This window comes from Podarcis melisellensis, assembly GCF_964234715.1.
Source record: "Podarcis melisellensis genome assembly, chromosome: 13".
NCBI lineage: Eukaryota > Metazoa > Chordata > Lepidosauria > Squamata > Lacertidae > Podarcis > Podarcis melisellensis.
Window position 1 is genome coordinate 16,998,888 of NC_138545.1, and position 24,740 is coordinate 17,023,627.

At 47.3% G+C, this 24,740-nt stretch overlaps 3 protein-coding genes across 5 annotated transcripts in view; 2 read left to right on the forward strand and 1 right to left on the reverse strand.

Annotated features, from left to right (window-relative positions):
- Positions 1 to 14,858, forward strand: LOC309354575 (ras-related protein Rab-35-like). Its single transcript, XM_081884799.1, has 6 exons — positions 1 to 1,575; positions 9,685 to 9,735; positions 10,994 to 11,117; positions 11,415 to 11,539; positions 12,682 to 12,806; positions 13,463 to 14,858. The coding sequence occupies exons 1-6, from the start codon at positions 1,521 to 1,523 to the stop codon at positions 13,589 to 13,591; spliced, it is 609 nt and encodes a 202-aa protein (XP_081740925.1). The 5' UTR covers positions 1 to 1,520; the 3' UTR covers positions 13,592 to 14,858.
- On the reverse strand, positions 14,852 to 19,881 carry HCFC1R1 (host cell factor C1 regulator 1). 2 transcript variants are annotated; one of them, XM_081884794.1, is made up of 6 exons: positions 19,612 to 19,881; positions 17,655 to 17,848; positions 16,552 to 16,602; positions 15,958 to 16,122; positions 15,699 to 15,872; positions 14,852 to 15,606 (listed from the first exon to the last, which is right to left on the reverse strand). In XM_081884794.1, the coding sequence occupies exons 2-6, from the start codon at positions 17,846 to 17,848 to the stop codon at positions 15,456 to 15,458; spliced, it is 735 nt and encodes a 244-aa protein (XP_081740920.1). In that variant the 5' UTR covers positions 19,612 to 19,881; the 3' UTR covers positions 14,852 to 15,455. The 2 variants fall into 2 exon arrangements, with proteins under 2 accessions (XP_081740920.1, XP_081740921.1); XM_081884795.1 differs by lacking the exon at positions 19,612 to 19,881 and adding an exon at positions 17,953 to 18,367.
- The window catches only part of THOC6 (THO complex subunit 6), a 10,117-nt gene continuing 4,717 nt past the window's right edge, over positions 19,341 to 24,740 (forward strand). The window contains exons 1-8 of one of the 2 annotated variants that reach the window (XM_081884770.1): positions 19,341 to 19,493; positions 21,111 to 21,226; positions 21,322 to 21,386; positions 22,823 to 22,926; positions 23,021 to 23,058; positions 23,155 to 23,203; positions 23,289 to 23,360; positions 23,746 to 23,848. In XM_081884770.1, the coding sequence (XP_081740896.1) occupies positions 19,347 to 19,493; positions 21,111 to 21,226; positions 21,322 to 21,386; positions 22,823 to 22,926; positions 23,021 to 23,058; positions 23,155 to 23,203; positions 23,289 to 23,360; positions 23,746 to 23,848 (694 nt within the window). In that variant the 5' untranslated portion in view covers positions 19,341 to 19,346. Of the gene's footprint in view, positions 19,494 to 19,933; positions 20,078 to 21,110; positions 21,227 to 21,321; positions 21,387 to 22,822; positions 22,927 to 23,020; positions 23,059 to 23,154; positions 23,204 to 23,288; positions 23,361 to 23,745; positions 23,849 to 24,740 lie in introns of those variants that run through there. The other variant, XM_081884771.1, reaches the window with a different exon arrangement.

Genomic DNA, 24,740 nt, shown 5'->3' on the forward strand with positions numbered 1-24,740 from the left:
GGCGGCGGCTGCTGCGCCTGGGAAGGAGGCGGAGGAAGCGGCGGCGGCAGCAGCAGCAGCAGGAGGGGAGAGGCAGGAAGGAAGCGGCCGCCTGCGAGCTCCGCGGTCATCTGATTCCAGCCCAGCGTCCGGCCGGGAGAGGGACGGAGGGCGACAGCCGCGAGACCCGCCTGGCCTCCCTCCCCTTGCAGATGCGCCCCGCGCCCCTTGCCCAGCCTGAGCCTCCCCTTCCCCCGATCCTTCATTGATTCCCGAGATCCGGGGTTTCCTCGTGCTTCCAGACCCGGCACATCTCTCCCTCCTTTCCTCCTTCCCTTTCTCTCCTGTTTTCGTGGCTCTCCTCCTCCTCTCTCTACCCCGCCCCAGCGAATGTTAGGAAAAGAAAAGGCTGCCAGGTCATTTGGAGAGAAACTTTAAGGTCCTTCCGATTGGCTTAGATCCCTTAGGTGGGGGCGAAACTCCCTGCTTTATTTGACCCTCGTTCTCCCCCCCACCCCTTTCTCTTATTTCACTAACCACCTCTCTCTTCTCCCCACCCCAATTGAAAGTATCGGTCAATGTCTGGTTGTCACCCCTCTGTTCTACCATTTGTTTTTGGATACAGGAAGGCTTTTGGAAGGACCTAAATTCCCCTTCTTTTCTGGATATATATATTTTTAAATAATTTCTCTGGTCCTTAATCAGTTCGTTCCTTTTTCCTTTTTTTTTTGGCAAAACCACAAATTTTGGTCTGAGGATTCGTGTTTCCCCCTCTGGGTTTCCTTTTTTTTTTATTTTAAAAGCCACCTTTTGGAATAAATCTTCTGTCCTGTATTTTTTTCTGAAAGTTCTGAATTACTTATTTCCTTTGGAGACCTCAGCGTCAAGCTCTTTGTAAACTGCAACACCCTTTGGCACCCCGCTTCTGAATGTGGGAAAAACAGCTCCTTTGGAAAAATATATATATCTTCTGTCATTTCCTGATGCTTTTTTCACCTTCCTAATCTTTTTGCTCTGTCCCATCCCATCAGAGGAAGCCTGAGGTCTTAATAAACTGTGGATCTGTGCTACATCTGTGGACTGCCCTCTCTTTTAAAAATCCAAAAACGGCGGATACGCTTTCGACACTGCATTCTACAGATTGTTGACATAGGAAGAAACTCTCTTGGCAGGCTCCAGCGGGTTCCTTTTTGTCATTTGACTTTAAGGAAGCAAAGATCTGGAAAGAGAAGTTTGTAACATCTGCGCTCCAGAAAAAAAACAACCCTGGAGGGACTTTTGGCAGAAAGACAGCCTTAAACTTTCTCATTTCCGAGGAAACAACTGCGTTTGTCAAATCGACCTGATCTTGCATTTGGAAGTTTTTCAGGATCTTCTGGACACGGGAGGAAAAGAGACTGGCATGCTCAACACCGTGTCCTGATTAACTGCAATGGGGCATTGAGGCAGAACAAATTTCCCACTGGAAAGTGTGGGAGTGAGTGGAGAATCCCTGCAGGGAGCGTGAAAGACACAGGAGGAGGAGCTGACCCAGCACATGAATGGCTGCCAAGGATTATGACCACTTGTTCAAACTACTCATCATTGGGGACTCTGGTAAGCATTGGCTCTTTCCCCCTTGTTCCCCAAGTCTTCCATTTTCTCTCTCTTCCCTCCAAACCCACTTTTTCATCTTATTATATTTGGCTGTTCTGTCTCCTGCTGTCTTTTTCATTCCTCTTTAACTATGCTCCTCTCTCTAAACTCATCTCATTCTTTTCAGTTTTCATTCCAGACTCTTAACACATTTCTTCTTATCTGATTTTTTAAATAGCCTTGGTTCCTTGCATCTTTTCCCTCCTTTGGTCTTCCACCTTGTTTCATATATTCCAATTGGTTATCGGTTCAGCATCCCCTCCGCCCCCACTTAAGCCTATTCCTTGTCATTCTCCCTCTTTGTCCTCTTGTTTTTTGTTGTTATTCCCACAGCTCTTTCCTTGTTTCTCTTTCATACCTGCAAACATCCTCATGCAATATAAATGTGCACAAGGTAATAAAAAGGTTACTTTTTAATGAATTTGGAAGTAACTGCGATAGGACTGATAGCGCTCTCTTGCCTTGTAACTTTACCCCGTTAGTATCTGGCTTTATATTGCCTTCTCTCACTGTTTTAGCATCCCATAATCCCGTGGAGACTTATCTTGTGGGAAGCTTACTCACAGTGTACCAAGAGCTTATTCTGGCTGCATGGCAAGCGTGCAGAAGCAGTTTTTTCCAGAGTCTCCCTTGTGCTAATTTCTAGGATTCCCAGCATCCTTTGGGGCCTAGTTGCGCCAACCTGTGAGGGTTGCCACCTAGAAACATTCACACATAGGTTTTTTTTGGGGGGGGGAGAAAAACAAGGTGTATGAGTTTGCCTGAGCTGCTACTTGGTAGGAGGAAATTATAGTACTTATACTAAAGCTAACCAAGAATGATGCTTCTCAAAATGGCTTGCCAGATTGCTCCTGACTAAGTCATTCTATATACCTGGGTATGTTTCCAATACTCTTCACATTCATTCAAATTTAGCCTGCTATACCTCAGGCCCTGGTCAGCAACTTGCTCTCTTAGCATCTTTCTTAAGACATTCATACATTTAAAGCACTGTGATACCACTTTAAACAGTTATGGCTTCCCCCAGAGAATTCTGGGAGCAGTAGTTTGTTAAGCATGCTGAGAGTTACAAGTCCCAGAGTTCCATGGGAAGAGGTATTAAAACACTCCTGAGAATTATAGCCCTGGGAGGGGAATAGGGGGCCTCCTAACAACATGCTTAACAGAGACCCTCTATTCCAGGCATCCCCAACTCTAGCCCTCCAGATGTTTTGGACTACAATTCCCATCATCCTTGACCACTGGTCCTGTTAGCTAGGGATCATGGGAGTTGTAGGCCAAAACATCTGGAGGGCCGCAGGTTGGGGATTCCTGCTCTATTCCCTGGGGGGTACGGTTCTCAGAGTGGTTTAACAGGCAATGCCTCTTCCCAAGGAACTCTGGGAATTTTAATTTGGGGGAGAGGAATAAAAGGTCTAACGACTCTCAGCAGCCTTAAACTACAGATCCCAGAATTCTCTGGGGGAAGCCATGGCTGTTTAAAGTGGCATCACAGCCTTTTAAATGATAGACTCATAGAATTGGAAGGGACCACAAGGGTCATCTAGTCCAACCCCCTACAATGCAGGAATCTTTCACCCAATGTGGGGCTTGAACCCACAACCCCGAGATTAAGAGTCTCACGCTCTGTCAACTGAGCTATTGCAGCCCAAGTTGGAATACACCCCCATTAAAAGAATGAACCTCAGTTAGTCGTTCCATACTCTTAGTATATGACTGGATACAACCCTTAGTAGCTTGGTGCAGGGAGGGAGGGGAGGGCTCCTAGTTGCTAAGCCATTGTTTAAAATGGGGGTGGGAAGCCTGTGTCCTCCCCAGATATGGTTGGACTCCATCTACCATAAGCCAGAGCTTTCATGGCCAATGGTCAAGAATGATGGGAGTTGTAGTCCAGCAACATATGAAGGCCCTCAGGTTAGCCAGCCGTGGTTTTAAAGCAGTACCTATTCACCAAATGCATACACAACATGGTTAAGAAAGGTCTTTTAGACTTCAGTGCTACACCTACATATCTAGGAGTAAGCCCAACGTGATTCATGGGACTGACTTCTGAGAAATGTTACCTTACTTTTTAAATCCCCTCCAAAAAAATGTGGCAAACCATTCTGTTCAACCCATTGCAGTTCCCCTGCAGTGTTTTTGAGCCCTAATCTCCTGCCATCAGTTCCAAAAAAAAATTGGAACCAAAACTCATAAACTTTGCTACCGAGTCCTGTGTGTCTCATATCACATTTTTTGAGGCGGTCTTGTGAATGCCGACTTCTTCCACAGAAATGGAAACAGCTACTAGCAAATAATATCTATATTTCTAGTTCTCCAAGTGGCTTGCTGTCACTCAAATTCAACACACGAGGTTGCTTGTGGGTGTTTTGTACACAGATGAAAATGAGAGACAAGCCCTGTCCTCGGGGTTACAAGACTTTGGTGAGGGAAGTGGAAGAAAAAGGTGGAAGAGGAAGGGGATCAGTTTGACAGTGAGCGAAGAGATGAATTACAATCAGGCTGGGGCTTGGCTGATTCCTCCCCCCCCCCCCATTGACGGTATTCTTTGCTTGGAAAGGAGTTGTGCAACTGACCCGGCAGTCCTTGTTCCTTGAATGGGGTGAGGTGGAGAGGGCCCTTCCCCCTTTGCCTCTGCAGTCACAGGTCCACTGATAGCTGGAACAGAGCTCTTTCTGAGGCACTGGGTTGGGGGAAGAGAAGCCAGCTCCATGCAGCTGTTCTCTGATGGCTGGAGCCAGGCCTGTCTCCTTGCTGTGGTGGTTTTCCTGCAAAGGGGTGAATGCAATTCTCTTCTCACTGGTAGCAAAGCAGCTTCCCCCTTCTGATCTCGCCTCCCCAGCCTTCTCTCCTTCAGGTTGCACACAAAGAGCTCCGCCAATCATTCCTGTGCAGCTTCTTGGCATTTAAAGTCCTCTATTGCTTCCTGCCGCGAGGCCTTGTCTCGTTTGATATTTATCTTTGCTTCATTTTTCATGCAGTTCCAGACTGGATGTGAATACGCATGTGGGAAGCTGCCTTTCCCTGCCTCTGAGCAGTGCTGGCTCTCAGTCAGTATTGGTTGCACTGGCTGGCAGCGGCTTTTTGGGGTTTCAGGCGGGAGCCCTTCCCAGCCCTGTGTGTTTCAGGGTTGAGCCTAGGGCTTCCCAAATTCCAAGCGCGTGCTGAGATTTAAAATGCATCAAAAGCCCAAAGCGGTTGAAGGAAAGAAGCAAGGAGGTGGCGGCTCTGGAAGGAATCCTGTTGTTGTAGCAGTTTGCTGTGCAGAGGGGGAAAAGGATTTGCACGATTCCCTGCCCCAGCCTGCTTACAGTCACACGTGGCAATGAAACAGGAGGTAGAAATGACTTGGAATTAAACCAGCACCTCTGTCTACTGGTTCGTTAAGGCAGGCATAATTTACTAGCCATAGCATCTGGCTGTACAACTGGCAGGTCTGGTTGCTTGGGAGGGGACTTCCCCCCACGGAATAAATTCGGAAATCAGGTGAAATTCTGGGGCTCAGAAATGGGGTTAGTGTGGCACCTGCATTCTTGAGGCCTTTATGTCTCTTGCGTGCACCTGCAGATGTAATGAAATACCTGAAGGTAGTTAGAGCTTTCCCAGCTGACCAGGGCTGGCAGGCAGAAGGCCTGATTGGATCAGAAAGGGGGAAAGGGATTCACCAGCCAGGAGTGTTCCCATGTATGCGTGGTACTTCTGAGGTATCCTGATGGAACCAGAGAACTAAAATTCCAATCTCTGGAAGATGTTCTGGATTTTTCCCCGGAAGTCCCAAATTGCAATCTGGTTTAGTAAACAAAAGCCATGGGGCTCACCTGCAGAGAGCTATTCACAACACGGAAGCTGCCTTGGACTGACGTTCTACCCCATTCCTTAGGCTCCTACTTTTTTTTCTTTTTCAATGAAACAATGATTTTAATTAACGACACTTTTCCGGGGACAGAAATACCTAATAGGTAATTTTCTACCCCACATGGTGATGTCAATATTGATGGACAACCGCCAAGGGGGTGTCAGGTGGAATACGCAACTTTTTGCCTCTAGCAAGAGCCTGGCTACTCTTATTACACAAATTGCATGAAAAGTAAGCCTGCTTTGGTTTGATCATGAGCATCTTTGAGAATCGCTTGGAGACATGCGGGGAAGGATGAAAGAGGGGGGTAGATACAGCTTCGTTGTTTCCCATCTTCTCCTGCTCCAAATCCCTAGGAAAATCCTTCTCTGAAGGTGATGAGAATACAAGTGCATAGATGCTGAGCAGTGGCTCTGATCCCCTCCAGCTTTCTCTGGGGAACCTTTGGAGCCTGCCTTTGGAGACACACAACTGGTAGCTACTTCTCTCTCCCCCTCCTCCTGCCCCAGTTTCCATTCCCTTCTACACATAGTCAGTGGGAGCACTGAGCATGCTCTGTCAGTGGCGTAGCGTGGGTTGTCAGCACCCGGGGCAAGGCAAGTAATTTGCGCCCCCTAACCCCCAGATGTTGCGCCCAGTGCGGCCGGCCCCCCCTGCACCCCCCATGCTACGCCACTGTGCTCTGTCCCTATTGGGTTGCCTTTGTAGGTGTTTTCCCCTAAATGGCTGGTGTTCTAATTTTGGTACTTCTGCAAACTTTTGAATTCTCCTGTACCTGCTGATATATCATTTTTTAAATGGCCTTGTTTTGGCTACAGCCCTGTCGGCACCCACCAGCCAAGTTTGCCACTCAGTGATGTTTCCCAAGTGATCTGCATCACCTACTGATGCTAACCCTGGGTTAACTACGCATTCTTCCCTTGCTCACCTCCATCTCCTCCTCCTCTCTCTGTGGCCACTTCTTTGCCAAGTTGCAAATTTTAAGCTTCTCTGGGCAGAGACTTCCTGTTTTGTGTTTCTTTGTAAAACCCTAGGTGCAGGGAAGCCTTAAAAGGCCGTCTCCTCCCATACAAGCCTGTTTATGGATTAAGATAGGGATACCTTTAAAGCCCTAAATGGCCTCAGTCCAGTATACCTGAAGAAGCGTCTCCACCCCCATTGTTCTGCCCGGACACTGAGGTCCACTGCCAAGGGCCTTCTGGCGGTTCCCTCACTGTGAGAAGCCAAGTTACAGGGAACCAGGCAGAGGGTCTTCTCAGTAGTGGCACCCGCCCTGTGGAACGCCCTCCCACCAGATGTCAAAGAGAACAGCAACTACCAGACTTTTAGAAGACATCTGAAGGCAGCCCTGTTCAGGGAAGTTTTTAATGTGTGACATTTTAATGTATTTTTTTAATCTTTGTTGGAAGCCGCCCAGAGTAGCTGGGGAAACTCAGCCAGATGGGCGGGGTACAAATAATAATTATCTCCAGATCTTCTCTGTTTCATCTTTAGAGGTGCATTCAGTGGGGCAATTCTTTTAAAGCTCTCTTATACCACTTTGACAGTCATGGAGGATCCTGGGAACTGTAGTTTAAGGGTGCTCTGAATTGTAGGTCTCTGGGGGAAGCCATGACTGTTATGGTGTAAGAGTTTAAATGAATGGTGTGGATGTGACCTGATATTTTCATCTCATGAAGATCTTTTTGTAAGAAAAGAATTGGGAACCTTTTGGTTTTGGGCATTCCCTAATGGTTGGTGCAGAGTTTAGGGTTCTTGGGCTGTTTTTAGGCAGGTGTTCCTTATGGGATCAGTGCTCCTCATTGCAGTATCCATACATCAAAATGCCAGTCCGTATTTCCCCCCTTTTAATCTGGATTAGAAAGTTTCAGAAAAGGGCAGTCAAAATGATGGGGGGGGGCGGAATAGAACAACTCTCCAACAAATAAAGGTTTCGGACTTTTTGATTTAGAGAAACAGTGCATAAGAGTTGACAGAAGTTGACGAAATTATGCATAGCATGAAGAAAAAGGATAGACAAATGTTTTTCTCAGTCTCTCCACGTTAGAATTTGTGGACATTCAGTGAAACTAATGTTGGAAGATTCAGGAAAGAGAAGAGAAAGCACTGAGTTGCTTTGTAAGACACAATGTGTATTTGTATGAGAGAAACAAAGGTAGGGATATATATTTTCTATATAAAAATGTGTAACATGTAACCAGGCACAAAATAGTTTAAAAGTTATTTGTATGCAGTAATGGCAGGCCAAAAAAAGAAAAGAAAAAAGACAGAACACCAGGTGCTAGAAATAAGATTTACTCCAGGTCTGATGTATTTTGTAAAAAACAAAACCAAAAACCTTCCTCAGGAGCGCTGTAAATATATGAGTAACATAACACAGGAAATCGTCTATTAAGTACTGTACAAAATACTGTATAATAATGAGTTCCAGCTGATACAAATGGTTTGATATTGGGTTTGTTGGTTACTTTTGAGCTTCACTAATGGGAATTTTTGGTAGTTCTCAATATTTAGGAGTTGGCTCATTTGTATGTTTTCTGCTTTCAAAAAGGTTTTGTTTACATACAGTACCTTCAATTCCTCCACTAACTTTTTCTTTTTACAAGGGTTAGATTGAAAACTTTTGCCTGTCATATATTCTGTATGTGATTGTGTGAATGGAGGTCTCTTCAGGCATTCAGCTGAACATGTGAATGCCAAACTGTGTAGGGGGTGTAGGTGCGTGCGTGCGCGCGCGCATGCATGCATGCCAGGTCTGACTTTGGTTTGGTTGTTCTGGCTCTCCCCTTGCTCAGCCACCGTGTTCTGCTTTGTAAGTTGCTTTGAGCTGCTTTTGTGGGGGGGAAAGTTAAGTAAATTTAATTGATAATAATGTTTCATGGGGAAACTCTGCATGGGGATTTGATTTGCATTTGCTCAAACGCGAGGAAAACTGCGCGGTCGAGAACTCTGATAACGGCACCTGAACGCACATAAGTGTTACGTATTATATTTTGGACTTGCTATTCCATTTCTTATATGTATTGTTTGTATATTTATGGTGCCCTGAGGAAGGATTCCTTCCCCCAAAACACTTTGGGCCTGGAATAAATTTCTGGCACTTGGGATTCTTTCTTCCCTTACTGCCTGCTGTTGGCGCCACCCGGCCTTTGCGCGTAGCAAAATGGCAACCGCGAGGGCATCCTTCCATTTTGGAGTGGCGCAGGGAGGCCTCTGTATCTCCTCGAGGGCTCAAAGGCGTCACTCTGTGTACGAAGGGGGCCTGTTGAATTTGCAACCGCTTTGCAGGGAGGCCAGCGTGCATCAGGAGCTTTAAAGTATTGCTGTGACTCTGCTGAAGAAAGGGTGGCGGCGGAGTGGGCTTGCAAAGCTGAGTGGACAAGCCAGTGTGGTGTAATGGTTCAGAGCAGTAGACTCGTAATCTGGGGAACCGGGTTCGTCTCCGCTCCTCCACATGCAGCTGCTGGGTGACCTTGGGCCAGTCATACTTCTCTGAAGTCTCTCAGCCCCACTCACCTCACAGAGTGTTTGTTGTGGAGGAGGAAGGGAAAGGAGAATGTTAGCCACTTTGAGACGCCTTATGGTAGTGATAAAGCAGGATATCAAATCCAAACTTTTCTTCTTCTTCTACTCTTTCGGGGTCATGTCAGCAGGTGACATCATGCATTAGAAGGGTTGGGTTTGTCACGTGGACACCTGTGGAGGTGGCTCTGCCCAGTTATGCCGCATGAGGTAATATTGACACGGCTACAACTGCAGCCTTGAGAGACGCCTCCCTGTCATCCAATTTCCTCCTCGGAGCACTCCCTCCCACTCCATATCCCATTTATGAATGGTGCAGTGTCCTCAGTGACTCCCCACAAATAAATTCACTTGTATATATCCCATTTTCTCTCTCTGCCCCACCTCCCCCCAATGCAGATTGTGTTCCCCGAAGTCATGTGAGCTAATCCAGAGTCCTCATGCCTCCCCACCCCCCATAATCCCTTGCTGCTCTCTGCCCTTGAATGGGATACAATAGCTTTGGGTGGGAGTGGCCGTCTTGAGCAAATATGCTGGTTAGGTGTGTTTGCTTTGGGTGGGGAGCTGGCAACCTTTGCTGAGGTGATTATGTTTGCATCAGAGGCCGTGGAAATCAAAGCTGGGAGGATGTTAAAGATCCATCCTATATAAAGTTTGTGCAGCCTGTTTCTTTTTTTTCTTTTCCTGTCCAGGGGTGGGGAAAAGCAGTCTTCTACTTCGCTTTGCGGACAACACCTTCTCTGGTAAGTGCTGCCCTTTGTTCTCACTCATTAGATAGCTGGTGTGGGACTCGGACCCAAGAGCGACCAGGGTTCGAATCCCTGCTCAGCTATGAAACTCACTGGGTCACTGTGGGCCAGTCACAGTCTCAGCCTAACCTACCTTTCAGGGTTCTTGGGTGAATAAAATGGGGAGGAAGAGAACCGCAGAGTGTTTGAAATTTGCCAGGCACATTTTGTCAAGATGCCCAGGTGCCAGGATGGCACCTGACGTCTCCACCATCAGGAGGTGCATGACTAGGGATCCTTGGATATTGACTGTTTTCACACACCAGCAACATGTCCTGTAGAATTCTATCTGTTCTATTTTTATCTGCACCATCATAATGAATTTCAGGAGCCAAAAAGTCATATTGAAAAATAGAACTTTTGAACTGTCTGCCCCCAAAATGGCAAGTTAGGCACTTCATTTTTGCCACTGTAACCCTGGTTTAAGCAGCCATTTGGCACCTAGCGTATAGATCTGAGTTTCTAACGCTGGAGCCACATATGCCGCCTTGAGCGCTTTGGAAGAGAATGGGATAAATAAAGAGCTGTTCTCAACACAGAGATCAGGTAGGAGCCAAGACTGCCAACCTATCAAGCATATTGCAACAGCGGCCATATTCTCTCATTATTTCAACCCCTTCCTCAGGTCTTATGAAAGGGAGAGCAGGGACCAGCCCATTGCTCCCACTGCCTCTTGCACGTTCCCATTCATGCAGCCCCTCTCCCATGTGTTGGGGGGCTGAATGTCGGCAGAAGGGGCTACTGGAAAAGGCTCCCCATGTAATGTAGAACCCAGATCTTCCTGCAGTCTTAAACCACGCAGAGAGTCTGCTTGAGTAGAGCAGAGTCCTCACTGCAGGTATTCAGATGAAGATGGGATACTTGCCCAAAGCCACCCTGTGAATCCGTGGCTAAAGGTGGGATTATCCCCTAGACCCAACCTGCATCTCATCCCAGTTTTATCCACTGTGATGACTGCAATGTCCTTAGGTGTTTCAGCCACCACAGCGTAAGTGCCCTTTGAGTTGCCTGTTTTATGGTCACCTGTTTCTATCTCTGTGTTGTACATATTTTTATCTTCCTGTTATCTGTAGTTCCCCATATAATTTTTTTTTTGGGGGGGTGATTTCCCACCGGAAAATTTCTGGTTTTGTTAAATCTCCGTGCCAGTATTTTTCTCCTCCTGTCCTCTGACCTCCTGCTCTAACTTTTCCCTTCCGCATGTCTCTCCCAGGCAGCTATATCACAACCATTGGGGTAGATTTCAAGATTCGGACACTAGTGATAAATGGAGAGCGAGTGAAACTGCAGATCTGGGACACTGCTGGACAGGAACGGTTCCGAACCATCACTTCCACGTAAGCATGGCACAGATGTGGGGTATGCCTGGGTATTCTGGGGGCAGGATGGAGGGTGGAGGTTATTTTGAACTCTTTTTGAGGGATGTGGATTGGCTCTGATGCACGTATATGGGGAGCAAGCTGCCTTGAAACTTAGTTAACAGGTGGGATAAAATCCACAATGAAAAGATGTGGAAAGTTTGGGATTTCTGGTTTCAGAGCAAACAACCCCTTTTTCATGTTTTCTGGGAGACGGGCAGAGGTTTATTCTAGGATAAGGAACCCATTTTATGGTCTCTCTTTCTGCTGTGACAGGTATTACCGTAACACGCATGGTGTCATCATCGTCTATGATGTGACGAACGCGGAGTCTTTTGTTAATGTCAAGCGTTGGCTGCACGAGATTGGGCAGAACTGTGACAGCGTTTGCAAGATCTTGGGTGAGTGAATCAGAGTTGAAATCCTAGCTTCTCACATTCAGTCGTCTAGTGTTTAACAGACATGTGTTCACAGTATACTGAAACCTAGTTATCTAAGCTGAAGGCCAAAAGATTTTCCCAAGATCCAAGTCAGGTGGATGCATTAATACCCCAGATAAGTATGACTTGTATTTTAACTTTGGGATGTACCAGTGGGTTTGGGGAACAGGAAACCTAAGCCCTGAGGTTTAGGCTAGAATCACACATAGTGCATTCTGGTTAATATAGGAGCAAATATGCACTTCTGAGCCATCGGTGGAAGTTCTTTCTGGACTACTGTGGCTTCATTTGTGGATGGAACAGGCTGTGGAGGTGATGACTTAACCCCCTTTAGAAATGTTAGAAATTACCTAACATTTTCTAAGTGTTGCACATATATTAAGAGGCAAGATGCTCTGCCCACAGGCTCACAAGCAAATAGACATGATACAAAAGAGAAAGGAATGGAGATCAAAGCAAATGCTGGCGCAGCCAAAGGATGGTCTCCCCCACCCCCGATGTTCTTTCTGGGAGGCAGCAGGGGGTATAGCCTTCAAGCAGCCCTAAGTCACCTGGCTGGTGGTGCACTGTGTTCCTTCATGCCGGGAGAAGGGAAGTACTGCATCCTGTGTGCAGTTGCTTGGAGTGGGGTTCAGACCATGTGCACTTAATGGGTAGCAGCGTCTTGGGCAGATAGTTTTTCCCCCATAACCTCCTTCCTGATCCTAAAAAAAAAAAGAAAACCTTAAGGTACCAGGGCTTGACCTTGGACTTTCCATGTGGGAAGCATGTGCTGTACAACTGAGCTAAGGTCACAGGTGGCTTTAAAGCTTTTTCTAGGGAAAGTTGTTCCTAACAACTTAAATTGGTGCAATAAATGGCTCTCTGATCTAACCTGACAATCTGGTTTCTGTTGAGCGGTTGTACTGCCTCAGCTTGGTAGCTTATGGGGCAATTTTCCTTTGAATACTCTGGTTTGGGAATTTGCCGTACTCTCTTTGTCTACACCGCTGCTACTCTTACAGTATTTCCTCTGGTAATAATTAAGGCTGTTGGATCCCTCTTTGTTGCATTTGATTCCGCTTCTGATTCCTCCTCCTTCCTCTCCCCCGAATTGTCATCAGTGGGTAACAAATGCGAGGACCCATCGCGGAAGCAAGTGGAGACAGCCGATGCCCGGCGGTTCAGTGAGCAAATGGGAGTCCGCCTCTTTGAAACCAGCGCCAAGGAAAACCTCAATGTGGAAGAGGTATTGGACCGGGGTGTGGGTGAGGGTGGAGATGGGAAGAATGAAAACACACAGTACTTATACAGCAGGGATGGGGAACCAATTTGGCCCCCCAAATTACACCCCTTGCCCATCAGTGAGGTCAACTGATGGGTAGGAGGATAGGGTTTAATCCTGCATTGGTTGTGAACAGGACTGCGTAGCCTAGTCGGCAGGATTTAATTTTCAGTCATCAGTGAATTAAATATTGGAACCTTAAATGGGAAGTGGGGTGGGCCTCTTCCTTTTTAAGTTCCTGATCTTGGGGACTTGAAAGAGAAGAGGGAGGTTTGCAAAAAGCCTTTGCAAGCCTCTTTGCTCCCCTTTCAGCTCCAGAGCTTGTTCCGATCTTGAGCGTGTGGGAGAAGAGGCTTGCAAAAGGGGTTTTGACTGGTGGATGCCCCTGCTGCATGTCAGTCACGAGGCACAATAATGTGATTGACAGGTAGGTGCTCTCTCAGCCACCCATCCACTTTATCCTGCAAGGCAGATCCTGATAAGGATTTGGCCTGTGGAGCCAAGAATACCCCCCACTCCCTATCAGAGAAATGCCTCTGTGCCTAATGGGTGTGTGTGTGCGCGCGCGTTGTTGGTAGGGAAAGGCAGGCTCATCACTCTGTATTTTTTCTCCGCTACAGATGTTCAATGCCATCACAGCCATGGTGCTCCGGACTAAACAGGAAAATCTGGCACGACTCCAGCAGCAGAATGAGGTTGTCAAAATCAACAAGCCCAAAAAGAAACCCTCCGTTAAGAAATGCTGCTGAAGGGACAGCCCCTGTGTTCTCCTCTTCCTCCCTGCCCCAAAATCCTGAGAATGACTGACTGGACTGTGGAAGGGCTGGGTGGGTAGGTAAAAATAGCTGCCGTTATGTGCGCATGTGTGGTGGGGGAAGGGGGGGCCCTGGAATCCTGGCGGGAGGGCACGGGAGTCTGTGTGAATGAATGCCCACAGCACTGGAATGGCATTCCCCTCCCCACAACCCTTGGAGAGGTTGAGTTGCTGGAATGGAAAAATCTATATACTGGCGCTGAAATCCCTTCTTGCGTTGGGGATAGAGGCGGGGGAACATTGAAGAGCATTAAAAACAATGCTGAAACAAATTGCATAAAGGTGATGAATAGGAGGATGAGGGGCATTCTCTACTTCCAGAAAACAAAAATGACCTCTGCAGTGTTGCCTATAAACTCTCTTCTCATGTATTTTACTTATCGTCTTCCTCTGCCCTCCATCCCCACCCTGTGTTGCCATGGCGCAGTGCAGCTCAAGTATCCATTGTTGGGTCACTGTGATACGTGTGTGTGTGTGTGTTGTGGGAGAAAGATGTGTATTTCTTTTTAAGGGGGAGGACAATACAGTTGTACCTGTGACTAATGAGGGGTAGGATGAAACTGGGGGAATCCAGTGCCTCAATTCACAATACTTTACCTAGCAATAGTGGGGATTGCCCCAATTTTCTTCTTGGCTTGCGTTTGCTAAGAAATGTGGTCAGAATACTGTCCTGAGGCCTGGGTTAAAATCCAGGATGCAAACCTCTCCTACTTGGGTTTGGAATAGGATTGTTCATCTCTTCCCAATAACCCCTCTCCAGTCTCAGAGCAAATTGTCATGTATATTCATATTCAAAACAAGGTTGGGGTTGGAAAGGTCTCTTTGAAACCTCCCTGCCTTGTATTAGCAATTGGGATACCATCCTGTCAGCCCAGCCTCCCTCCTGAAACTGAGGAACTAATCAGAAGGTGTGTATATGCCAAACTTGGAATATGAAACACTGTTTGGATCTGGGAGGTGGGTCTCCACCCCACAACTCCAAAATGGTGGGTACAACAGGGTTGAAATTGTATCTGCCCTCCCACCTCTGTCTTTAACTATGGGGACCTTCTGACTGTGCAATACGTCTGCTTCATGAATTATTTTATATACACAAAAATGAATTATGTACATAATTAAAACATCTTGTGTTAACCCACTGCTAATGGCATTAAACCTGTCAAGGAGACACCACTGTTCAATAAAGAAATTTAGATATGAAACCACCTCTTATTCTTTTATTTCTCCAAAATGTGGCTACCCATCCTTTGGTGCCAAGAGGGATTTTTTTTTGTCATATTTCCATCTGTTGATACCCTCTGGAATAACATCTTGTTTTCAGCTCTCTGGAAGTAAAAGGTCAAGATGCTGCTCCCGCAAGGAAAGAGAAAATGTTAGTTGATCTTCACACAAACACTTTTTTTTTTGTAGGGTGGGGTATCAGCTCTCTGATAAAATAAAAAGGAGTTCAGAAAGCTCATTTTGAAACTGCTTCTAAAAAGCAATATTAACATTCTAAGTCATAGCACCTTGAGACACCACAGTTGCACTTTTTCCTAAGTACTGGCATCTTTCCTATTGGAAAAGAAAGTAGCAATATGCACACACGCCAGAAAAGACCACACACACATTTTTACATCTAGTAGAGGGGAGAGGATCAGATTATTGCAGTGGGTTGAAAAATGATGGGTGTTCCTATGTTGCTGTAAAAAAAATTGCAATTAAATGTGTTGATGCTGGATAATGATGTCATTTGTTGAAAGTCTGACAGGCCAACCGGAAAAAGAGAGTTTTGGCTTTAGACCAAGATGGGTGAAAGCTCATATTTCCATTTCCTCTTGTATTGCCGCTGCTGCTTGCTGAGGCTGTGCAGGAGAGCTGAGGGCAGATGGGATAGCCATCAATGTCCGGATACTGTGAAAGCCTGAGTTACTAGGAGGGCTCCAAAGGACCACTTCTGTACAAGGATTCCTGTAAGAATGAGGGAGGATGCTAGTTATTGATGCAAATGATTTTGCTTTCTAGTGTTCCTCTTTCCTTCCCAAGTCTTGTGCTATACTTACAGAGAAAGAAATACCTCTTCAGGCACAAGGCTGACTCCTCCAACGGGCTCTTGTAGGAAGGATGGATGTGCCAGAATGGGGCAATCTGCCATAATGAATTCCCCATCCACAAGTACACTGTTGTGCTCATCCTCGTCTGAACTAGCTTCTTCACTTGCTCCATCTTGGGACAGCCTAAGAGAGAGAAAATCTCACACAATGAAGCCTTGTTATTCTGCTTCTCTGACTGCCCCCCTCACAAAGCAGTGGTCCCCAGTACCTCTGCTGCAGTTCTTTCAGGCGTGCATATGCTTCCTGCCACTTGGGATCTTCATCGTAGAGAGGGAAACCATTGGAGCTGTAGACATGGTCATTGTCCAGGCTAAGAGAGTTGAAGCGGGCAGCCATCTTGTCCTCTGAGAGGAAGTGTTTGGAACTGGGTTCCCTGTTGGGGCACAGAGAGCAATGGCAAGGAGCCCAGGGTCCAGTGACACCAATCCTGTCTTGTACCAATTCATGCCAAGCTCGCTTTCCCCACACTGCCCTTCAACATGGCCCATCATGCACTGCAGCACATTAAGGCAAACAGGAGAGCTTTCAAAATTCATTTGGCATTTTTAGTGTCGGATACATTTGGCATTTTTAGTGTCGGATACAAAAAGCACACACTTACTTAAATGAAAATTGTATGTTCAATAGTTTATTCATTCTTCTCAGAAAAATGGAATATATTTAATCAGAAAAAAAAGCTTTTAAGAAAACAATGCAATTGTAACCTGTATATGGAAGAAGAAAGTGGAATATGAAGATAGAAGTTTCTAGCCCCATTCACTTCATGCACCAGCCATAACTCCTCATCTTACGTCACACTTACTGATCTCTATGCTCCAGATGGCGTTTGAAAGCAAAGGATGTTGACCGGCACCTAAAACAAAAAGCTACAGTTGTACTCGCGACCCAAAGATCGTTGCTCTTCTCCCACTGGCCCCTCTTTTACCGTAATTATAAAAGCTGTGCTTCTTCCTTTTCGCAGACCCCAAAGTCCATGGGTTTGCAGGGCCCCTCCTTCCTTCCCCACAGCACTGAATTAGGTTTTTTCTCTTCTCCCCACCCACACCCACTCAGGGCCATAGCTGGGGGGGGGTGAGGTGGGGCCCTGCCAGGGGCGAAGGCAAGAGGTGGGCGCAAAATGGGTTAAAAATATGTACATAAATAGGTCTATAAATAAAAGGTTTTAAATATGAGTGTGAATTCAATTGGTTGGGCGGTAGGGTTGGAGGAGAGGCAGAAAGAAGAGCTAATTTGTTTGTGGCTAGGGGGCGCAATCTGGACGGTTCTGCCAGGGGTGCAAGATCACCTAGCTACGGCTCTGTACCCACCCCATATTCTTTAAAGCCCTTTACAGAACCAGAATGCTTGAAGGACTGCATACTTCTATTTATACCTTAAGATCTTTAGCCAAGAATCTTCTACAAGTGTACCTGCCATCTGAGACAAGGTATGAGACAGCAGGAGTGAAATACCTCCCCCAGAGAGGCTTGCCTAGTGCCTACTTTGTTATTTTGCTGGCAAGTAAATACATTTTAAATGTTTTACACTGCTGAGTTTCACTGTCTTGTTACAGTTATTTTACCCAAATTGTGTGTGAACTGTATTGCAAAGTGCCTTCAGAATATATAAAGTCCTGTAATCAATTAAGTAAGTTCCCTGCAAGTTTATGACTGTTTCCCACTGTCTGCCCTTTTGTCTCTTTCCTCTAGAACTAAGCTGCAAAATTAAAAGCCCAATAAAATGGCTGCATTTTCCTTCCCTGGCATGTTTTTTAAAGCTTCCAGGAGGTCGGCCACCTTTTTGCCTGTGAATAAATGCCAGAGAGGTGGGCGCTATCAAAATCCACTTTTCTCTCCCTCAACACATCCTCAAAATGTATCCTTTCCTCTTCACCCAAGCAAAAAGCCTCATTGTAAACATGCTTACCGGGACTGCTGTATTTTATTGAAGTTCACCAAGCCCTGGCTTTGCCTTATCCATGGCATTCTGCGTGCTGTGTGCCGCTGCCTGCCGGAGGGCATGGTGTGGCTCCAACCCCTGCTCCCAGCCAAGAAGGAGCAGCACGTGGATGGGCTGGATGGAATAATTGTTGGCAATTGCTGGCCAGTTGTCTGATCCATCTGTGAGGTAAAACATGAAGGGGGTTAAACTGAGACTCTCCTCTGTAGCACCAATCCTGCCCTGAAACACTGTTAGTGCAAGGGAGCTTTTGAATCACACTCACCTATGAAAAAGTTGTCTATTTTTAAAGGATTGTTCTGGAGCCTTCAGCCCGATGCAAAGTGGAGCTTGTATATTGATGGAAGTGGGTCATTGTGTGTTAGAAAGGATTTGAGAGAGCATCCTAGGGTTTATACTTGGTTCAGGCAGAACACTGACCAGGCCTGAAGAGCCTTCCCATTACCCTGTATATGACTGAGCATGGCCGATGATCCTCTGAAGCTGTGCACTTTAGGGGGCAATTGATATGAGCAAGGAAGCTGGTCACACGCAATCTTTTTATTAAGTGGGCCCTTTGCATACTGTTAAATCCTCTTTGTTCCTATTTTGTCTGTAAGCCACCTCAAGTATCCGCAGGGGAAAAGGGGTGGTGAATGCATGCATAAAATCCTTTGAAAAGCCACTGCATTGCACCTGTCTTCAGGCACTTTTCAAGCTACTCATTTTGAGACATAAGGCTGAGTCCCACATACAAAGCTCCTTCCTGTCTCTTATCAGGTAAGGTCTTATCAGATGCTGTTTAGGTTTCCAACACCTTAATCAAGCAAAGCGTTTCCATCAGATAAAGGTAAAGGTAAAGGTACCCCTGCCCGTACGGGCCAGTCTTGCCAGACTCTGGGGTTGTGCGCCCATCTCACTCAAGAGGCCAGGGGCCAGCGCTGTCCGAAGACACTTCCGGGTCATGTGGCCAGCGTGACATCGCTGCTCTGGCGAGCCAGAGCTGCACACGGAAACGCTGTTTACCTTCCCGCTAGAAAGCGGTCCCTATTTATCTACTTGCACCCGAGGGTGCTTTCGAACTGCTAGGTTGGCAGGCGCTGGGACCGAACAACGGGAGTGCACCCCGCCGCAGGGATTCAAACCGCCGACCTTTCGATCGGCAAGCCCTAGGCGCTGAGGCTTTAACCCACAGCAACACCCGCGTCCCTAATTCCATCAGATAGCGGTGGTCTTTATATTGGATAACTCTTGGAAGTTGTGCATAAATCTAGAACGCAGTGTGTCTGTTCAAAGTACGTAATACCTGATGTAAGGTTACCCCGGATTCATTGAAAAAAATCTGGTAACCTTAACCTGATGGTTGTGTAGGATTCAGTTCTACCATCCTTAAAAGTGTTATGTGTGTTTTTGATGTTGAGGTTGATAATGTGTTAGTGATAACTCTGCAACTGCCCCTTTTTGTCCTAAAGGCTCATGATCTAAAAAGGGCAGCAGGTGGCTCTCCCGTGATCCTTAAGGCCACTTCAGGATAAAGGAAGTTTGCCTTGACCCGACTAGCGCTTAGCTCTCCCTGCCAAGGTTTGGGAATCCCAGCAGTCTTTGCGCTCACAGGCAGCCATTTAAAGACGCTCCCATGGTGCCTTGCTATAGGGCTAACCGAAATAACGGAATCCCAAGATGCTTTGCGCTCGCCTCAACCTGGTGGGCGTGTCCACTGCACAGGAAAGGGCGTGGTTATATTCAAGGTGGGGCTGGGCGCCCCTTGATTCTCTGAGGCACGTGCGGCTGCCGCTGTGCGGTGGAAGGAACGTGACGCCAGTAACGGTCGGTGCAGACAGGCACGCGCGAGGGGGGGGCAGGTTAGAATGTGGGTCTGGAGATAAGCGTCTGCGCATGCGCCGTTAATATAGCGGCAGGGGACTTAAAAATATATATCTCTTACCGTTCGGAAGTCTGTTCCTCACGCTGCTCTTCACAACGGCGGCGCTTCTACAGCAGCCTGGGGAACCAGCAGGGTGTAAACCAGCGACCAAATTTGGTTTTCACGTGACGAGCGAGGAGGGGGGAAACCCTCGGATACCCGCGCGAGGTGTGCCGGGAAACGTAGTTCCTTTTTACACTCTCGATCCATGTTGCTTTGACCGCGGAGCTACCGAATCCCCGTCGTGCCTTGCGCTTTTTCGTCGCTCTGGCTCTTCGTAATCATAGAGACGAGACAAAGTCTCAAGGGCTCGTGCGCGCGCCCCCTAGTGTCCGACTTTGGCATTGGCCTCGTTAAGTGAAGGAAAAAGGAAAGCGCGTCGCTTCTGCACGGAATGAATGGAGCGCGGGCGCCTCTGGCTTCCATTGACCGGGGCGGGTTTGGATGAGCAATTTAACATCGCGGTCGTTTGCGTGCTTACTCAGAAGTAAATCCCACTGTGTTCAATGGGCTTACTCCTCGGACAGTGTGCATAGGGGGTGCGCTTTGCCTGGACTAACGTTTGCTGCAATGCGGCTCCTCTTTTTGCTCCGCGCTCAGCATTATCAAGTGATTTCTTATTTTATTTTAAAGGGAACTCTGCATTTCTGTTAAGCTGTTTTTCTTATAAAATGAAACTCAAGGTAGCTTGATAGAGAAAAACATATAAGTATCGCAGCAAAATTAAAACTCAAAACCAAGGCAGCTTACCATCAAAATAGAAATCGTGACCAAATTCAACAAGCAGTAGCAAAACAAAGGCGTTATGTTGACCCACGGGGCATTTTAAAAACTCACATTAGATGCAGTGTTTACATCTCCTTTTGACGAGAGAGCCAGATGATTTGCAGCCTGTATTGTGGGGTTAGGGAACTGGCGGCCCTGCTGATATTTCTGGAATACAACTCCCACCAGCCCGATCATTGGCCATACTCACTGGAGCTGATGGGAGCTGAAATACCCCCCCCCCAACATCTGGTGAGCCACAGGTTCCCTACTCCTGATGTACCCTATTTTGCCTTGCTGGAAACCCCACATGCTTTGGGATCATTTGTCACACCCCTGTGTGAGGCTCATTGGACATGGGTAGCATGTAACATGGCAGCCTGTTCTGTGGTTCCATGTATTGCACTGGGATGCTGGTGAGACCAGTGTGTCATACTGGAGAGATCTTGCTCCCATCTTACCTATTGACATCCAAGGCCAGGCTGCCTAGATCTACGCTTTGGTATATTGCAGGAATTAGGAGAATTGGGCTGTACAAAAAATTGAGTTTGGTCAAGCTCCGCAGCAGGTAAATCAACTACATAGGTGGGATTTTGCTTTGCCAAGGACGGAATCTGCTTATACTGTAGTGCGATCAAGGCTTGGGGTGGGACATGCCTGGGCAAATAAAACAGTATTGCTTAGCAAAGCAAGAACCAGTGTCCATCCAGGCAGCACTTGCTGCCTTGACCTCTCCCGCTTGTTCCTCTTGCTAGATGGATATTCAGCGATCCCTGGAACTCTTGCACATGACTGTCTACTCCCAGAGCGTCTCACCATGTGGCAAGTACTTGGCAGCTGGGAACAACTATGGAGAGATTGCCATCTTCAGGTAATCTGGCGCCTCTTAACAAAGACTGTCCTCTATTGGGAGAGGGAGCAATTATCTCTGCATTTTCTCACACCTCTGTGTTTCTTCCTCTCCAGCCTTTCTGCAGCACTGAGTTCAGAGGCGAAGGAGGAGAGCAAGAAGCCAGTGGTGTCCTTTGTAGGTAGGTGAAAAACACAGCCTCTACTGGAATTGTTTTTAAGGTGCTTTTATCGTTATGTTGCCTGTTGTTGCTGTCCTGGGCTTCTTCGGGAAGGCTAACGGGATATAAACAAATAACAACAAGGAGTCCAGAGACTCCCGAGATGCATTGAGCATTCATTCCCATGCCAACCTGCATGTTTTTTACGGTTGGCCGTTTGTGGCAATGCCAGGAGTTCCCATAAAGCAGATCCCCAGGCCCAGCGTCAGCCTGCTGTGGCTCATGCTGGCATCATTTAATAAAGAAATAAATAAAGGGCCTGGCCCTGAGATGAGAAGCACTGGGCTGGGTGGCTCCACCTTCCACCCCAAAAAAGCCCCCAGCCTTTGGGCCCTTACATAGGGCCTCAACATGTGTCATATTTATTGTGCATTCATGATTATTAGTCTTATGATGGTATCGGGACGGTTATTCACAGTCCTGCTTTCAATAATAATAATAATAATTTATTATTTATACCCCACCCATCTAGCTAGGTTTCCCCAGCCACTCTGGGTGGCTTCCAACAGAATATTAAAAAACACAATAAACCATCAAACATTAAAAACTTTCCTAAATAAGACTGCCTTCAGATTTTTTTCTAAAAGTCAGATAGTTGTTTATTTCCTTGACATCTGAAGGGCGTTCCACAGGGCGGGCGCCACTACCGAGAAGGCCCTCTGCCTAGTTCCCTGTAACCTCACTTCTTGCAGGGAGGGAACTGCTAGAAGGCCCTCAGAGCTGAACCTCAGTGTCTGGGCTGAACTATGGAGGTGGAGACGCTCCTTCGGGTATACTGGGCTGAGGCCTTTTATACAGTATCATTGGGGGGGCACAGAAGAACTAATAAAGCAGAATGATGTGTGGATGATCTTATAAATCCACCACCAACACACTATTACTGTGCCAATGATGCATTGCAGGCTACACCTGAAAAAAGCCCAACACCTCAGTCTGGAGGGGCCTGGGCATCAGTGCCATTATTCAGTGCCACCGCCTGCCCCTGCCATCCCTCTAAAGTGCCGATCTGGAGGCCCTCTCCCCACCTTAGTTGGGTGCCTGTGTGATGATTTGCCGTGTTGACATACCTAACATGACTCCTTTAATTTTAAGGGCCCTTCAGTGAGTGAAGCAGTGGGCCAAGTGGTCACAGTGGCCTCGCCTTGTCACAGTCCTGCCCCTGCTGATTGATAAGCTAACCAAGGGAGGGGGCTCTTCCTGGACTGTCCTTGCCCCCAAGGCCCCCTTGAATCTGGCCATGGGCTTGCAAGCCCTCTGCAAATGAGATGGGGGGAAAATGTGTTCCTGGCAAAGTTAAACTCTGGAACTTCAGGGTGGCAAGCCGGGGATTTCCCAGAATGCACTTCACCACTGCCATGCCAAAATCCATCCATTTCAGGTGCCTCTTCTTCCCACAGCTCACGAAGGTCCCGTCTATGCCCTGGTTTCCACAGACCGGCAGCTGCTCAGTGCTGGCAATGGGGAAGTCAAGGCCTGGAACTGGAGTGAGATTGTGAAGAAGGTAAGGGTGGTTGGCTCATCGGTTCCCCTCCCACGTTTCTCCCGGCTTCCTTTTGACTGTGTTTCTCTTAACCTTCTTCTGCCTTCTGCCATAGGGTTGCAAAGAAGCCTGGAGCAGGAGGCCACCTTACGGGTATAACTTTGATTTCCCCCTTTCACCATTGCCATCTTTTCTTCCTCTTTATGCATGTACAGATGGCAAAAATTCTCTCTTTTCTTTTCTGCTCAGGAGCAGCTTAGAGGTGCCAGAAATCAACAGCCTTCAGCTGAACCTCAAGGTACAGGCGCAGCGCAATATGGGGAGGGTTTAGCATGGTTTACTCATCTGCCTCGGCCTCATTCTTGCCGCTTTTCCTCCTTCAGGATAATAGTCTTCTAATGGCTGGGGGAGACTGTTCCATTCACATGATGGATCTGGAATCTGGCACCTTCACGGTGAGTCCTGCCTCTAGCATCATGGGGCTGATGAAATGCGGGGAGAGAAGAGGTTTATTTAAGGCAGTTCCTTCTCATCTCCTACAGGGGCTTCTCCTCATTAGAGTATCCCCAAATTGTTATTATAAACGGGAAATAAATCCTCTTAATCTGTCAAGTCCTCAATTTCGTCAGTCAATTTCCAGACTCCAAGGCTTTTTCCCTTGCCTATGGTTACCGAAAACTTAATAAAAATAGCTTATCAGGATTCTGTGTTGTTCTGCAACAGCAATAGAGTATCATAATATAATTTCTCAGTTATTCTGTAGCATATCTTCAACCTCCAGAATGTGTCCTACCTCCATCCATTGCAAGTCACACTCTGTTTCATCTCTCTCTGTCACAGCATGAATATCAAGGCCACACCGATTATATCCACTGCCTGGCCCTTCGAGACCAGCTCAGAGAGTGCCTGTCAGGGAGTGAGGATGGCACCGTGCGCCTTTGGGGTGAGGATCTGCAGCCCCCTTGCTGCCTGCTGTTTCTCTTCCTTCTGTACCTCCCTCAGACTCTGGCTACCTGCATTTGTTTCTCTGAGAGATCGTCTCCCCATATAATCCCCGCCCCGAGCTTTAAAACCAATTGGGCAGATCCTGCTGCATGTCCCGTCTCCGAAGGAAGCCAAATCTGAACCCTGTCAGGGTAGGGCCTTCTCAGTGGTGGTGACCCCGCAATCCTGAAACAGGCTCCTTGATTCAAATATGACTCGGGCAACATCCACACCATACATTTAAAGCGCTATGATACCTCTAACAGATATAAGAAACCCTGTGAACTGTAGTTGGTCAACAGTGCAGGAAACTGTAGCCATGTGAAGTCAGCACTCTGAGCAAACCACAGTTCGCAGGATTCTCCGTCACTGTTAAAAGTGGTATCATCCTGCTTTAAATGTATGCTGTGGATGTAACCCATCTTTGGGTATCAATCTGTGCCTTTTAAACTTCTGTTCTCTGTTACAGTGGTGCCTCGCAAGACGAAATTAATTCGTTCCGCAAGTCTTTTCGTCTTGCGAGTTTTTCGTCTTGCGAAGCACGGTTTCCCATAGGAATGCATTAAAAATCAATTAATGCGTTCCTATGGAAACCGCCTTCAGACCAGGTCCGGGGACAGTCTGTCCCCCGACCTCTTCTGATGGCCGGTGGGGGGCGAAAGTCTTTGCTCCCCCCGCCTGCCTTCCTGGGAGAGCGGAAAACGCAGCGCTGCCTTCCCGCTCTCCCGAGAAGGCAGGCAGGGGCGACAAAGACTTTTGTCCCCCGCCTGCCTTCGGAAGAGGTCCAGGACCTCTTCTGAAGGCTGGCGGGGGGCAAAAGTCTTTGCTCCCCCCCGCCTTCCTTCAAAAGC